We start from the raw sequence: 15,590 nt of genomic DNA, 5'->3' as shown, positions 1-15,590 counted from the left end.
CTCTTTCTCTTTCTTCTTCCTCCACCCATCATTTTCCCCTCCACCCCTGCAACCCTCCCTTCCCCCTCTCGATCTTGTCGCGCCACGACTAGATCGAGGAGAGATGGGGGATGGTTGGGGGATGGGGGATGGGAGGAGAAAGAAGGATGGGGAAGAGGGAGGAGAAGGAAGAGAGGGAGAGGGGGAGGAGGGAGAGGGGGGGTGGTAATGACAAGTAAAAAATGTTGCAGAATTTATTTTTTGTGTATATTTGTGAGTTATTTTTGATATATTGTATGGATGAGATGGTTTTTGAGTTCTTTTTATTTATGTATTACTGTAATTGAAAAACTTATTTTTGAAAAATAGGCTAATCAAAACGGAGTAGTTTTCTCCATTTATTTTTATTTTATCCCAAAACTTTTACATGTTCCTAGATTAAAATAAGAATAATTAATGCCCATTAGTTGACCGTGTTACAAACAAATACAAGATGGGTAGGGTGGAGGGAGGGGTGGCAAGGTAAAAACAAAAAGGAGATAAATCAGAATTTGAGGCGTGCCACCTTAAAAATTGAAAGCGTGCTCTTTCCAAGAAAGGGGGGCGTGATTCTTTCCATCCTTAGAAGAAGTTCAACCAGCGAGAGCGTGGTTGTGATGCGAAAATTAGTCACGCCTTTAGTTCTTCAGGTAGATTTGACAGAATACGTGAGATATTCCTACGACATTTGTTCACGCCTTTGTCTTGCTTTAACTATCGACAAATCACTACGGCTCAAAAAAAAAAAAAAAAAAAAAAACCGGATATCCCAATTTCCCGCCTGAGTTAGGATATTGAACTTTGAACTTTCTCCGACCGCCCCTTACCTTTTCATCTTCCACAGTTCACTCCGACTGAATCAGAGAGAGGACATGGCCGTCATTTCCCAAAACCCCGGCTACATTTCCACCACCACCTCCTCCGCCGCGGCTGACCCCCTGTTACCCTGGCTCTGGTACAACTGCCCGCAGCAAATATGCATCTTTTTTCTCTTTTATTTTATTTGCTTTATCTAATTGCTGAAATTTTGCTCTAATCTTAGGTCAATCGAGAAAGCACTAATCCATGAAACGACTTCAGATTTCGACGAGCTGCTGTCGAATTGCATCAAAAGCTTCAGCAACGACCCTCGTTACAAAAACGACGTCAGATTTCTCAAGATTTGGTTCCTCCACGTAAATGAAAATTTTTTCCTCTTTTTCTTTTTTTTTTTTTTTTGAAAATCATTTTTGGTTTATGGGAATTTTCTCGCGGATTTAATTGCTAACCAACTATTGCAGATGGATAGGAGCTCGGACTATGAAAGCGTGTTTCGAGAAATGGAGAAGAATAAGATTTGCTCATCTAATTGTTCTCTATATGAGTGGTATGCTTTGTTTTTGGAGGCTAAAGGGAAGTTAATTGAAGCATATTTTATCTATCATCTGGGAATTTCGAGGTTTGTTTTTTCAATCTGTTTCGCCAAATTTAGTTTATGACTTTTGTGCTCAAATTTGTTTAATGTTGGAAGTTTCAAATAAAGTTTTGATTTTCATATCTGTGATAGGAATGCTGAGCCAATAGGGAGGTTGAAGAAGGCACAAGTTCTATTTCTTGAGAGAGTGTCGGATATAGTAACGATTGGTTCAGTCCAAAAGGTATGCTGTGGATTAATTCTGAAATCAAGTAAAAAAAAATGTATCTTTCTTTGGTTTAAGAAATTTTGATGAATGGTGGCAATGATTAATTAGCTCAGAATGATTTATACATGTATGTCCGAGCTCAAATGGCCGTTGGTTTTTATTTGCACATATGCGTTGAATCTTTTTTTTTTTTTCAATTTCTTCGTCACTCTTGGTGGAAATCTTGGGTCATGCAGTGATAATATGTAAGTAAACTGGAAACTTACTGGAGTTTGCCTTTATGGAAGTAAAACAATTGCAATTTCTTCTCAAAATTGGTTGTGCGAAGAGGAACACATGAATAGCTCGTGTTCAAGGTAATCAAGCTTTGCTTAGGTACAGAAATATGGAAGGAAAGCAATTCTCTTGGATAAATGCAATATAATTGATTTTGCTATAGTTATACTCCGGTTACTCTGGATCTTCAATGGTTACTTCTGTATTTCATCCTTAATTACAGCCCTATCCTCTTGTTTGTGACATTAAGATGTTTAATCTCTGCGTATTTTTTTGTACATAGGTGGGTGTTCTTCTAGAGAATGGTGGGACTTATATCAACCCATGGTTGATCTCAACTACTAAAAAGCTATTGCAGGAGATGAATGATCAGATCTTGAAATACGAAGTAAGGCTAATTATACCTTAAATGGAACCCAAAGTTTAAGCTCCAAAAACTGCCTAAATTCTCAGAGGCACCATGTCTTTTCTGTTTCACAGGGTTATTATGCAAGTAACAAACCCTATAAGGGAAAAGTTGCATTATCTACTTTGCAGAAATCTGCCCGGAATAAGACTGTTGAGATAGGTGAAGTGCATAATGTTCACATTCTTTTCAGTTAACTTTGTTGTGTTTATGTTGCCATCTTTTGATTTTTTTACATAAGACTGTTGAGATAGGTGAAGTGCATCTTGTTGTTTTTTTGATTTATTATTATTATTATTTGACATCTAGCTTACTCGATATGCGTGGAAATACAGCTATAATGTTACAACATCATGTTAACTTGTTATTAGAGCTTGCCTGCTATTGCTCTAGAGTTGATTAGTACTTTTTTGGTGTTTGCTCTTTCTTTTGCTGTTTGTATATGTGAATCCTGTAAGAAATGAGTTCAGAGTTAGTCACATAAAGCAGCGTTATGAAGAACTTCAATCTGCATATTTTCACATTTTGCTATGCTCCAATTAATGACAGTACACTTGGAATATTTTTGGATGTAGCATTGCTTGTATTTTTCTCGGTATTCAGGAATGTAGCTTTTGACATTTTTGGCCATATGAGTCTCATACCCAGCTTGGGGATGAGCAAGGCCCTATTACCCACTACACATAATCCGGCAGTGAAAATTGATGAGAAAAAGAAAGCAGCATTTAGTGTGTCTGTCATCATTGAGATTTGGAAGCAGAATGTGAATAGTAAATCCCTTTATGGATAGTCATAGACATAGATGATATAAAACAAACTCCTTGAAGTGCTTTCAAGTTTACAGAATTCCTTGTCACATCAATATGCAGTATCTCAGCTTAGTATGAAAGTCGCATCAGAATCCAGTCTTTTACTAAATGTGATTCTTTTTAATGCTTGAAACATTAACCAATAATTCATATCCCCCTGAATTTCATTTTTGTTGTGGATTGCTGATATTTAAAGGTGGGTACAAGTACCAGATCAAAGGTTGTGCAGGTCAGGGAGGTTTTGCTCAAGTATTTAAAGCACATGTGGATGGTAATCTTGATGATGTCGTAGCACTTAAGGTTTGCAAGACTTTGCGTTGAATGAGAGTTCTGCTCAAGTCAGATCTTGTGGGTAATGCTATGACTTTATGAAACTTTATAACAGATTCAGAAGCCAGCTTTCCCTTGGGAGTTCTATATGTATCGTCTGCTCGATATGCGTATTCCAGAATCAGAAGTATGCCATTCTTGTTAGTATTAAACATTGACTGCATGAATTTCTATAGAATGTGTGGCCTTATTTCAAGGTTTTTATTTTTTATTTTTTATTTGGTGAAACAGAGGATGAACTTTGGCTTTGCCCACCGAGTGCATCTCTACTCTGACTACAGCATACTTGTTTCTGACTACTTAGCTCATGGGACTCTTCAGGTTGCTATAGATTGATTTGTGCATCTTCCAAATTATACTGTGACAACCTGGATATTGCTTGACCGCTTTGAATGCACTACAGGATGCCATAACCTCTAATCTTGTAACTAATGTGGCCATGGAAGAAGAGTTGTCTATCTATTACACGATAGAGATGCTGCGGATCTTGGAAACTCTGCATGATGCTGCCATTATCCACGGTGATTTTAAACCTGACAATTTGATGATTCGATATTCCAGGTAATTATGTTGCGTCATGTCATCTTTCACTGACAACAGGATCTGCTTGCGTTTTATTCTGTTGTATTTTCATTTATCAACTTTTTAACTTATTTTACCCATAAAAGTATTTCTAATGTAGGTAATTTGTTGTAAAACATTTTTTGGCCTGGTAAACTTGTGCAATATTTTTTGAAAGAAACTGTATGAAAAGCAGTAGCTTATCCAGGATACACTTGAAACTTTGCATATTGAAACACTGATGTTGCATTTTAGATAAGTTTGGCTCATGGCTTGGAGATGTATGCACAAAATTTTGTAGTGATTCACAAGGATTTTAACTATTAGGCGATTTACGCATCTTTGATGATCTAGTTTTGCTGTTCTAGAGGATGGACGACTATAATTTCTGTAATTAAGAGTGATTAAACTCAGGTAAGAATCTAGAATTGAAAGAGAGAGCATTTTTTTTTCGACAAGCAAAATCACATTGAATTTATCTGGAAGGTACACAAGCATGTGCTCATCAGCAGTGGAGTAAGGGAATTAAAGATGCAGAAAAAAATAATTCATGTCCGTGAAATTGGATTACTCCTTGTGGTGCAAGTTTTCTGGCTTCATTCAGGTTTTGGTCTTGTGATGGGATATTCTTTGTGTCATTTTTTTGGTGGTCGGAGAACTAAATTTACTCTAGAAGGTTACAGGAGGTCATTCGTCAAAGAGTGCGCCGCATGCTTGTTAATACATATGGAACTTTGCGTGCTACATATACTTGGATGCTTGTTTTCTTAAAGATTCCTGGCTAAGGGCTTACAATGAATTTTGGCTCTTCCGAGATGATTGCGCAAAAAGTTTGGATAATTGGCTTTGCTTTTGGTGTTGGAATGTTATCTAGACTCTTAAGCGCTCCACTAAATGGCTTCCGCTCTGAAACTACTATGTATATCAAGTCATATCTCCTAACAAGTTTAGAAAATTTTAATCCTTAATTTAAATTGGTAACTTTTTCCTTTTTGTAGAAGGGATCTACTGGAAGATAAGGATAGCTTTTATGAATGCAGTGGTTCATGGAAGGAACAGGTATATTCTGGATTACCTAAAATCGATTAAAATTGCAATATTGCTGGATTATTCGAGTTTTGATTCTGCAGGGACTGTGCCTTGTTGACTGGGGTAGGGGTATAGATCTGCGTCTCTTTCCTGACGATGCAAAATTGATGGGAGATTGTCGAACTTCTGGCTTTCGTTGCATAGAAATGCAAGAGAATAAGCCATGGACCTTTCAGGCAAGCCTAATTCTTAAGAAACTAGCATAAGCCAGCTGATTAGTTTAAGACGTACTGCATACTGATTTCTCATTTGGATTGGGAACCAGGTGGATACCTATGGCCTTTGTGTAATTGTTCATATGATGCTTCACAAGTCATACATGGAAATTGAAAAAAGACCATCACCAGGTGGGGGCTATGTCTATCAACCAAAAACACACTTAAAGAGGTATATCATTTTGTTCTTCATTTCCATACGAGCACTAAATGGAGTATTGCACGTTGTATACCAGACTGTAACATCTCCAGGGAAAAAATAACAAACAAGTATGTAGAATTTTATGTTCAATTTTTTTGGCTCTTTTCAGATATATGCAAGTTGACCTATGGAAAAACTTGTTTATGAAGTTGCTTAATACAAGTCCCACTGAAGATCACAAGAGCTTGTTGAGGAATTTAAGGCATTCATTCCAGGATTACATGTGCTCAAATCCCCAGCTAATTAAAAAGCTTAAGCAGTTATTGGTGAAGCAAAAGAATTCCTTGTGTTCAGCTTAGCAGAGTAGATGATTCCAACAAATGTTAAATTGGTCATCTAGAACTTAAATGTCAACTGCGCAATTCAAAATATTTCGAAATGGTGGTAAGTGCCTTTGACTTACAGATAGATTTTGTAAATAAAGAAGTTTCTATTAAGAAATTAACATCTCACATTCTTTGATGTCCTTTATTCTTGAACAGTGCAGCGTACAGACGCTTACTGCTGGAACACACATTCGTTGAACTATGATGAATGCGTGCTCTTTGAAGAAACTCTGTTGGTCATTCATGATTTCACCCAATGAATGTAGGACACATTAGGCGTCAATGCTTCTGATGGAATGCTGCTTCATCATAGAGCAGACTATAGCCCTTGTATCGAATTTTTATTCGTTCCAATATTCAGGAACTTTGTGAAGTCGTCAATCTTAGTTGCGTGTCATGAGTTTGTGGTGGTAATTGTCAAATTAATCCAGTTTGTAGTTGAAAGATTTCCACTGTTGTATCAAAAAATTATCCTTTGGGCTGACATGTGCGCTAAACTGGTCCACCTTGGATTGCATACCCATGACACGGGAAAGTGGTTAACTAGGGCTTTGGTAAGCTGGAACATCCCAGGTTGACCAATAATGTGACAGAACCTGTGCTTTAGATAATGTAATCCGTTTCTGATCCAATGGAGGTCCAATAATTATCCTTCCATAACACAGATTGAATATTAAAACAACGGTTAAGACTTAAGTTTTTGTATTTGGGTATAAATGAATTATCCAATAATATTCATTTATAATAATTCAATAAACCCAATTAGTTCATTTAGAATTATCTTCCTCCAAACCTCCAATTTTTCACCATCCATTTTTTTTTTTGATTTTTCATTTTGTCATAATGTTAACTACTTTTGTTTCATTATTATTATTATTATTATTATTTGTTGGTTTTATCTTATTATTTTATTTTCTCTTAGTTTGTTAATTGGCTCATTTTTTAGCATTACCAATTTATGATAAGTTTTAGCCTCTTTTCGTACCTTTTCAAAATAAAATTTTAAATTTACACACAAAAAAAATGTTAGGGGTTCTAAATTTTTGGATTAAGTTTTTATGTTAACTTTTATAGCACTTAGTTCAAATTTTTATATTCTTATTGTTCAATTATTAAATAGTATGTAATTTTGCGACTTAGAATACGGATGGACAAAAAATTAGTAACTAGGCTTATTGAACATTATAAGTAAATATTTGAAACTAATGATGGGTGCAAAGGGCAGTATAAATTGATAACTAGTTTGCAAAAATGAGTTTAAAAAAAATTAAAATAAATGGGTTATAAATGGATTACTAGATTACCCAATTTATTTTTTTGTTTTACCCATTTATATCTATCTAATTAAATGGGGTATAAATGAGTTGATTCATTTATACTCGTTACCCATTTTAACCAACCCAAATCTGGCAGTCATCCATTTTGACGTGTCTAATTGTGACTATGGGATGTGAATTTCTCTCAAGCTGCATTTTACATGATAAAGCTTCTTCCCAATCTCTTTCAATCCATGATCAGTGAAACGTTGATGAAAGCGATCAACAATGATCATCTCAGTGACGTTGCACTACTCTCGATCAAATAATTGGCAAATTGAACATCACTCCTGAGCCCAAGTCAACCAACAGAGATTCATTGGTGCTTGGAGGTTTTATGCCTATATTTCCGAGCTTGCTGCTCCCATTCAAAGCCGTTCAGAGATTTATGACTCAAACATGTAGTAACTGCAGACATATAATAGTTTATGATAATTGGACCCATTTTGTTACAGTAGACCAAGTTCAACATTTTTTGTTTCTTTTATTTATATTCACCATTTTGACCAAAGAAAGTCAATTACTTTTACTTTTCAAAACAGTCAAGAGTTGTCAGGTTTTGAAAAATCATTCAAAGACGCGTTCCCGTTTTTTAACTGTTTTTTAAAGAGGCTGAAGCAAATTTGTACACTAACAAGAATATTATTTATCTCAGCGAATTTTCAACGTTCTGGAATGAGGCTCAGCTTACCCCATTCTGCTTCATTCTCAGCTTGGCATATTCTCAGAGGTTTCGATTCATAAATCAATAATTAGTTGACTGATCTATAAACTGTACGTTGATTTTCTTATGCATGGATTCATCTGACGCACAAGATTTACTTCGGACTTCAGCCGAGCCGAAAATTAAGCTTATGTTATAACAAGTTATGCCTTCCGACCTATTTTTATATGTTAATGTCCACATTAGCTTGACATACAGCTCAAGTTATTTACAGATTCATACAGCGAATCGGGGAATTTTCTAAAGATGCTTGGTCAGTCCATGAACCGCGGAACTATACTGTTATGCAGACAATTCTCGTCTTTTCTTGTTAATATATAAGCTAGAGGACGTCTACATATATTTCATAAGTTGTTTTGTGAAGAATTGAGCCTTCTTGGTGTTCTTTAAACTTCATTCACCAAACCAGAAATTACAGTTCCTTTTTGGGTGGTCTGGAATCATCAGCATTGTTTTGCAACTTTGCAGATCACCAAGTTGATAAGCAAAGATGGCGGATAGTTTCCATCAGCCATCTGTAATTCAGAAAATGCAGGGGAGATTCTATGTTTGTGCTCAACCATCTCCTTACATGCATCGTAGAAATGCTAGCATAGAAAATTTTACGGGTGGATATGTCAATGGTGGTCTCGGAAGCCCTTGCTTCCCAGCCTCCCAAGTTACTGGTCTCGGAAGCCCTTGCTTCCCAGCCTCCCAAGTTACTGGACTCCATCATGTATCGCAAGTGTCCCCTGTTCTGATCCCTTCAGCAAAAGAGACGGGCTTTTCTAGCTTTATGGTGGATTTCCTCATGGGAGGGGTTTCAGGTGCTGTGTCAAAAACTGCTACTGCTCCTATTGAGAGAGTTAAGCTTTTAATTCAGAATCAGGAGGAGATGATCAAAGCCGGACGCCTGACTGAGCGATACAAGGGAATTACTGATTGCTTTGCTCGGACAGTCAAGGATGAAGGCGTCCTTTCTCTTTGGAGAGGCAACAATACAAATGTTATCAGATACTTCCCCACTCAGGTTGGTTGATTGAATCCAGCAACCTTGACAGATGACTTGATTCTAGTCTTGCGTCTTTCTTTGGAATTCTTCATTACAGAATTCATAATTTGCTTCCTCTGAATTACAGAACTGTGTTTTGATTCCTGTAAACGTGCGTGTTTCTCCAGGCCCTAAATTTTGCTTTCAAAGACCATTTTAAGAAGATGTTTAACTTCAAGAAAGACAAGGATGGCTACTGGAAGTGGTTCGCAGGGAATTTGGCATCCGGTGCTTTAGCTGGTGCTACATCTCAGCTCTTTGTCTACTCCCTGGATTATGCCCGGACGCGTCTGACGAATGATGCCAAGGCAGTTACAAAGGGCGGCGAGAGGCAATTTAATGGTTTAATTGATGTTTATAGGAAAACAATCCGATCTGATGGCATTGCAGGGCTTTATCGGGGATTCAACACTTCACTTGCTGGAATCATCGTCTATCGCGGCCTATACTTTGGACTCTATGATTCACTCAAACCTGTTGTCCTTGTTGGTGATTTGCAGGCAAGTCAAACATTCCCAAGATCTTGGAAACACAGAAACTAGCTTTTCTGTCTTATTAACATCATGCATTTGTGATTCATATTTACAGGATAGTTTCTTTGCTAGCTTCCTGCTTGGATGGGGTGTAACCAATGGCGCTGGATTGGCTTCCTATCCATTTGACACGGTGCGTCGAAGAATGATGATGACCTCCGGTGAGGCTGTCAAGTACAAGGGCTCGGTGGACGCATTTGCTCAGATCATCAAGAATGAGGGTGCCAAATCCCTGTTCAGAGGTGCTGGAGCCAACATCCTGCGTGCTATTGCAGGTGCTGGGGTCTTAGCAGGTTACGACAAATTGCAGCTCATTTACTTCGGCAAGAAATATTGATCTGGTGGTGGTTAAATTCGACATCGGCGGTGGTGATGATGATGACGAGAAAACTTCTATGATGATTGTGTAGGTGGTTGACATCCTCGTGTATCTCAGGAAAATTCAGTTCACAGGAAAATGTAATATCAATACCTGTTTTTAGAGTTATTGAACCATTTATTTGAAGACATGTTACCTGGGCTCCAGACCCAGGCACCTAGAGTGATTTTCAGAAGAAAGAACTGCAAGTTTTTGTATTTATATGTTGTGATATTGGAATTTGATCTTGCTCTTCTATCTCTCCTTCTTCCGTAGCTTGATTTGATATCTAGACGTTTCTAATGGCAATCATTATACGCTAGCTAGCCTCTTAGCTAGCTAGTGTGAAAACCTTGACTTCAAAGATTGAATTAGCTGACTTTTGGCTAAATTGGTCCCTATTATTGGACTCCACAATCACTTATTTTGTACAAATTTGCAATTTTTTAGAGTTTCTTGTGTAGGGACTTCATATTCCTAATTGAATGGACACAAGAGTTTGGCTTGTTTGGATACAAATTTTATTTAAAAAAAAAATTGGTTACGTCACAAAAATGCATTTCTTAATTCCCTTTTTATTTCACACAGAATACATTATAAAAAAAAGGCAAAAAATCTCGGCGGTCATTAAACTATGCAATCATATTTCACAGATTAACTGCTAATTTCACAGATTAAAAACAATTATCGACCAAATGGTCATGGATTTAACGATCATGTTATTTAATGGCCAATTACTGACGAAAAATAGTTTGATGACCAAAACATGATCCGATCAATAGTTTAGTAGCTACTGAAATTTTTTACCCTAAAAAAAAATCACATTATTATTCTAAATAAACTCCCATCCATATAATGCAAGTTCATATTTCAATACAATAACGTATCACAAACCTACTTTTCTACAAATTGATGGTTAGTATTATGTTTGTAATTTCTATTCTTTTTTATTTTGTATCAATACCCATTTTCCACGAATTACTTGTCTAGCAATAAGACTTTTCTCCTACCTGGCAAAGAATTTTGTTGTCATCCTAATCACTTCTGCAGTTTTACACTTATACGCTTCCCTTCTTCTGTCACCTTATCCGGAAATAATAATATAAATCCATCATTAATGTAATTAATTAGCGGTAAATTCCAATTAATAAAACATAATATTGCATTAGGCTCCAGGACAAAACGTCACATTTGGGATTTATCCACATCTTTCAAAAAAAAAAAAAGGGAAAATGAAGGATGGTACTTTTGCAATTTCCTCGAGTAAATAGGGTAAACCTGTAAATAAGCAAAACCCTACATACTTCCCTTTCTCCCGAGAGTCCAACATTTTCTCCTCACATTCTGGAAGGAGGCTTTCAGCTTAGCTGCCTCACTCCATTCTCTTCTGGGCGACCTTTGTCCAAGGTAGAGTTCAATTTATTTTCACTTAATTCAAATTAATTATCAGTTAGTTAACAGATCTGGTGTGTGATCATGATTTCGTTTTTCCTTCTTTAATTAATTTAACGCATAAAATTTGTGTTCCATTTGCTTTAGCTAGAATTTGTGATGACTTTAGTAACTGCTTTAGATCTTTCAGTTTTTGTTTATTTGTTTTTTTGTCTTTGCTTAGTTACAGTTGATATTGCTGCATGGTTTTGGTGGCGCAAAATTATGTTGTTGATTTTTTTTTCCAAATTTTTTATTACTATTTAAATTATGGGTTTTAATGGGGTTGTTACTTTAAGTTGATATTTTTATTTGCTATTTGAGACAAATTTAGGACGTTAAATTGGACATGGGATCTTTTTAGAATAATGAATACTATGTGGGCCCAAACGGGCTAGTTCCATTTGGTTGATTTACTTGTGTTTGAGGCTGAACTTTCTGGCTTTAATGGAATGGTTTTTTTTTTTTCTGGTTTTGTAGAAATTTTTATTCTTTTAGTTCATGAGAAATCGTTTTTTCGGATTCCTTGCTTACTTGTTCCAGTAATTATTTGGGCTATATAATTTAGTTGCATTATCAGTGTGGTTTTCCGATTGGGTATTTGATGAAGTTGAATTGTGCATATGCGGGATTTATTTCTGTGAATTGGATTTAGGATTTACGAACTTTGACATTTTTCAAGTTTGTAAAATACTTTTTTATTGTATTCCTCCAGATTTAGGTCTGTTTTTGAGAATATAATTTGTCTTTGCAGGTCACCGGATTATCAGGCAAAAATGGCGGATGGTTTGCATCATCCGTCTGTACTTGAAAAATTGCATGGGCAATCTTATTTTTTTGCTCAAATTTCTCCTTTTATGCATTCTAGAAATGCTAGTGCACAAAATTTTTCCAGTGTCTATGGATATGCCAATGGTGGCCTTTGTAGCCCTTTCATGTCAGCCTTTCATGGTTCTGGGCTCGAAATTGTTTCACAACTGTCCCCAATTGTGATACCAGCTGCAAATGAGAGAAGCTTTTCTAGTTTTATGGTGGATTTCCTCATGGGAGGGGTTTCTGCTGCTGTGTCAAAAACTGCTGCTGCTCCAATTGAGAGAGTCAAACTTTTAATTCAGAACCAAGATGAGATGATTAAAGCTGGCCGCCTGAGTGAACGATACAAGGGAATCACTGATTGTTTTGCCCGAACTATCAAGGACGAAGGTGTCCTGGCCCTTTGGAGAGGCAACACTGCCAATGTGATCAGATACTTCCCTACTCAGGTAAACTTCCTTTAAGCCTTTATTGGTCTCCTTCAGCATTTAGTACTTATGCTGGTTCAAATTGATAGGCCTACCATGCTACACCAATTAAAGTTGACCTTTGGGCGTGGATAAAGAGTTCAATTTTATACTACTTGATATGTATACCCATTAAAGTTAATCTGATAGTATCCGTGTATGTTTAATTGAAGGTGCTTAATTTTTCTATGCTGATTGTTAGACTGACTGTATGGAATTTAAAATTTTAGGATTCTTTTCTTCTTCATTTGCTTGTGTTTTCTGTTTCATTTCAGGCTCTGAACTTTGCTTTCAGAGATTACTTCAAGAGCCTTTTTAACTTCAAGAAAGACAGGGATGGTTACTGGAAGTGGTTTGCAGGGAATTTGGCATCTGGTGGCTTAGCTGGTGCATCTTCTCTTCTGTTTGTCTTTTCCCTGGATTACGCGCGAACACGTCTGGCAAATGATGCTAAGTCAGTTAAAAAGGGTGGCGAGAGGCAGTTTAATGGTTTAATTGATGTTTACAAGAAAACATTCCAGTCCGATGGTATTGCAGGGCTCTATCGTGGATTCACTCTTTCCTGTGTTGGAATCATTGTTTACCGTGGACTGTATTTTGGAATGTATGATTCACTTAAACCTGTTCTCCTTGTGGGAGATCTTCAGGCAAGTAAAACTCCCTGGGTTCTTCAACACTTGCGTCTCAGCATCTTTAGTCTTCACCCTATTGTTATCTTTAGTTGCTAATTTCTTTTTCATTCTTCAGTTGCTCAGCATACTGTAGAAAATTTTTAAAAAGTTTTTAATGACTCTTTTTACAAGCAATTTTATGATTTACCTGCTGTATCTGATTAAAGTGCTTGACTTTCTCTATGTCTATGGTGCTATTGATGTATAACCAATGTGAATTTGAATAGCTGAAAAGCACTAATTATTGCTTCATTACATCTGTTTCATGTCTTATGCTATGTGGATCATTTATATGGTTGTGCATTGGGGCCTCACTATTGTATATTTTGGTTGTTATTTACAGGATAGTTTCTTTGCTAGTTTCTTGCTGGGATGGGGTATTACCATTGGGGCTGGATTGGCTTCTTATCCAATTGATACTGTGCGAAGAAGAATGATGATGACCTCTGGCGAGGCTGTCAAGTACAAGGGGTCAGTGGATGCATTTTCTCAGATCATAAGAAAAGAGGGAGCCAGATCACTCTTCAATGGTGCAGGAGCGAACATCTTGCGTGCTGTTGCTGGTGCTGGTGTTTTAGCTGGATACGACAAGTTGCAGCTCATTGTCTTTGGCAAGAAATACGGATCTGGTGGTGGTGGTGGTTAATTTGAGTGTGGTGTGATGGTGATGATGATGACGAAGATGAGTCTGAAGATTGTCTAGGTGGTCCACCTATTTGTGCTTTAAATAATTCTGGAGAACAATAGTTTACTTGTCATTAGCAGTATTTAGTACTCCGGGATGGTGTAATATATGGTAGTGATACCTATTGGAAGTTTCAAAACTTTTATTTGAAGCTTGTGCAACTTGGGTTTTATGCCCGCGTGTTGTTTAGTGTTCTTCTGAGAGTGTTCTTTTGAGAAGAAGAAACTGTTTTACCTCATGCCGTTCTTGAGAATTTGACACCACCTGTGTTTTGTAAGTGTTATGTCTATTCTCCTGTTGCCTGTAGTGTCCTTTTTCTTTTTATTTTAAGTGCTGATGCGGAAGAAACTAATATCTATGTGGTCAAAAACTGAAGGGAAGACAAAAGATAATCTTGTGCTAGGGGGGAAAGGAAAAATGACATAAAGCAGAAGGTATGTAATTTTGGATCTTTGGTCCATTTCTTACCTGATGATGTCCCGGAAGGGACGGGTCCATTTTTGTTACTGTATTGATCTGAACAAGTAAAATTTATGTAATCCAAGTTTTCTGCGGGGTAAGATCCTCTTCTGAAAAATACCTGGAACACTCTGTCTATTATGTAATCCAAGTTTTCTCTTCTGAAAAGAAATACTTGGAACCTGTCTATTATGTAATCCGAGTTTTCTGAGGGGTAAGATTCTCTTCTGAAAGATACTTGGAACACTCTCTCTCTGGCATCCTTTTCAGGTCAAGGACTACTACTTTTTTTTTTTTTTTTGAATTTTTTGCTTGTGATTTAATTCCCGTTATTTCTGTATCTCGAGTTCTGCACTCATCAAGGTTATAGTCCAGCAATTACATCAAAGGTTCTCTATTATGAGCTAGTTTTCTTGTTTTTCAGTCTCTTCTTTTCTTGCCCCACAATTTTCATCAGGAAACATGGTAAAGCTCCACCAAGTGAACCCAATTGCACCTGTGTCCGACCCAAAACTTAAAAAAAGTCCTTACGAATGACTATGATTGTTCACCTTAGGCTTTGGTAAAGAAACTCCAACATGACATCATCTCTGACCTTTTGGTAGCAATCATAGAATTCCTCATCACTATTGAACTGACTCATAGAATGGTTGGCGTTTTATGTATCAAGCATCAGTTAAGAATACTAGGTTTTAAGATTGGCATTATATATATTTCATGTTTAATGGTATTAGATCCATCCAGCAACAGTGATTAGTAAAATGATTCTTCAACAGAGGGGATGATTTGTTCAGACCCTGGTTTCCTATCTAGAAGAGCAGTTGGATTGCTATTTTCTGTGGTCTGTACAAAATCTCCACCATTCTTCTTTGTGTTCAAATGCGGTTTTGACCAGGACTTATTTAGCTAGATGCTGAAGTTTACCCCCCAGGGTTGACAATTGGAAAACCTCGCAGAGACAACATGCTTATCCCTTCCAACTGAAGAAAACATTTGTTCCTTTCACTTCCCTTCTGTCTCTCTCTGGAGGCTGAAGCTGTCTTTCTCCACTTCCACTTCAGAAAACAGGTTATTTACATGGAAGGAGGAAAGTCCATATCATGCATATTTTCTTCTGCCCAATCTTGTGCAGATAGTGCATTAGGAAAAAATGAAGATACTGGTGACCACATCAAACAGAGAATGCATATGCCTATCACAGTTGAAAGCAGCAGGTGAGTTCATGTCAAGGCATCAAATTATAGTACTA

The 15,590-nt window shown here is 37.0% G+C and overlaps 3 protein-coding genes across 4 annotated transcripts; all 3 read left to right on the top strand.

The window, feature by feature from the left end:
• The first annotated feature begins 811 nt into the window (after nucleotides 1-811).
• On the top strand, nucleotides 812-6,304 carry LOC113689865 (mitotic checkpoint serine/threonine-protein kinase BUB1-like). 2 transcript variants are annotated; one of them, XM_072050210.1, is made up of 15 exons: nucleotides 812-973; nucleotides 1,061-1,193; nucleotides 1,299-1,456; nucleotides 1,565-1,655; nucleotides 2,200-2,304; nucleotides 2,397-2,484; nucleotides 3,328-3,431; nucleotides 3,517-3,588; nucleotides 3,693-3,782; nucleotides 3,865-4,022; nucleotides 5,024-5,081; nucleotides 5,153-5,287; nucleotides 5,377-5,498; nucleotides 5,638-5,912; nucleotides 6,011-6,304. In XM_072050210.1, the coding sequence occupies exons 1-14, from the start codon at nucleotides 891-893 to the stop codon at nucleotides 5,825-5,827; spliced, it is 1,587 nt and encodes a 528-aa protein (XP_071906311.1). In that variant the 5' UTR covers nucleotides 812-890; the 3' UTR covers nucleotides 5,828-5,912; nucleotides 6,011-6,304. The 2 variants fall into 2 exon arrangements, with proteins under 2 accessions (XP_071906311.1, XP_027063461.1); XM_027207660.2 differs by having other exon boundaries at nucleotides 815-973; nucleotides 5,021-5,081.
• A 1,657-nt stretch (nucleotides 6,305-7,961) lies between these two features.
• LOC113689866 (ADP,ATP carrier protein) lies at nucleotides 7,962-10,073 on the top strand. Its single transcript, XM_027207661.2, has 3 exons — nucleotides 7,962-8,903; nucleotides 9,053-9,424; nucleotides 9,513-10,073. The coding sequence occupies exons 1-3, from the start codon at nucleotides 8,385-8,387 to the stop codon at nucleotides 9,792-9,794; spliced, it is 1,173 nt and encodes a 390-aa protein (XP_027063462.1). The 5' UTR covers nucleotides 7,962-8,384; the 3' UTR covers nucleotides 9,795-10,073.
• Nucleotides 10,074-11,085: 1,012 nt separating this feature from the next.
• On the top strand, nucleotides 11,086-14,120 carry LOC113689965 (ADP,ATP carrier protein 3, mitochondrial). Its single transcript, XM_027207786.2, has 4 exons — nucleotides 11,086-11,222; nucleotides 12,001-12,508; nucleotides 12,802-13,173; nucleotides 13,541-14,120. The coding sequence occupies exons 2-4, from the start codon at nucleotides 12,023-12,025 to the stop codon at nucleotides 13,841-13,843; spliced, it is 1,161 nt and encodes a 386-aa protein (XP_027063587.1). The 5' UTR covers nucleotides 11,086-11,222; nucleotides 12,001-12,022; the 3' UTR covers nucleotides 13,844-14,120.
• Nucleotides 14,121-15,590: the final 1,470 nt, after the last annotated feature.

The sequence above is a fragment of the Coffea arabica genome, chromosome 5c (assembly GCF_036785885.1).
Source record: "Coffea arabica cultivar ET-39 chromosome 5c, Coffea Arabica ET-39 HiFi, whole genome shotgun sequence".
NCBI lineage: Eukaryota > Viridiplantae > Streptophyta > Magnoliopsida > Gentianales > Rubiaceae > Coffea > Coffea arabica.
Note: the sequence above shows the minus strand (reverse complement) of the source record. Positions and strands in the feature narration are given on the sequence as shown.

Coding starts and splice junctions, on each gene's coding strand:
- LOC113689866 (XM_027207661.2), top strand. CDS start 8,385: ATGGCGGATAGTTTCCATCAGCCATCTGTAATTCAGAAAATGCAGGGG. Junction 8,904..9,052: donor TCAGATACTTCCCCACTCAG/GTTGGTTGATTG, acceptor GTGTTTCTCCAG/GCCCTAAATTTTGCTTTCAA. Junction 9,425..9,512: donor TCCTTGTTGGTGATTTGCAG/GCAAGTCAAACA, acceptor TCATATTTACAG/GATAGTTTCTTTGCTAGCTT.
- LOC113689865 (XM_027207660.2), top strand. CDS start 891: ATGGCCGTCATTTCCCAAAACCCCGGCTACATTTCCACCACCACCTCC. Junction 5,288..5,376: donor ATAAGCCATGGACCTTTCAG/GCAAGCCTAATT, acceptor ATTGGGAACCAG/GTGGATACCTATGGCCTTTG. Junction 5,499..5,637: donor CCAAAAACACACTTAAAGAG/GTATATCATTTT, acceptor GGCTCTTTTCAG/ATATATGCAAGTTGACCTAT.
- LOC113689965 (XM_027207786.2), top strand. CDS start 12,023: ATGGCGGATGGTTTGCATCATCCGTCTGTACTTGAAAAATTGCATGGG. Junction 12,509..12,801: donor TCAGATACTTCCCTACTCAG/GTAAACTTCCTT, acceptor GTTTCATTTCAG/GCTCTGAACTTTGCTTTCAG. Junction 13,174..13,540: donor TCCTTGTGGGAGATCTTCAG/GCAAGTAAAACT, acceptor TGTTATTTACAG/GATAGTTTCTTTGCTAGTTT.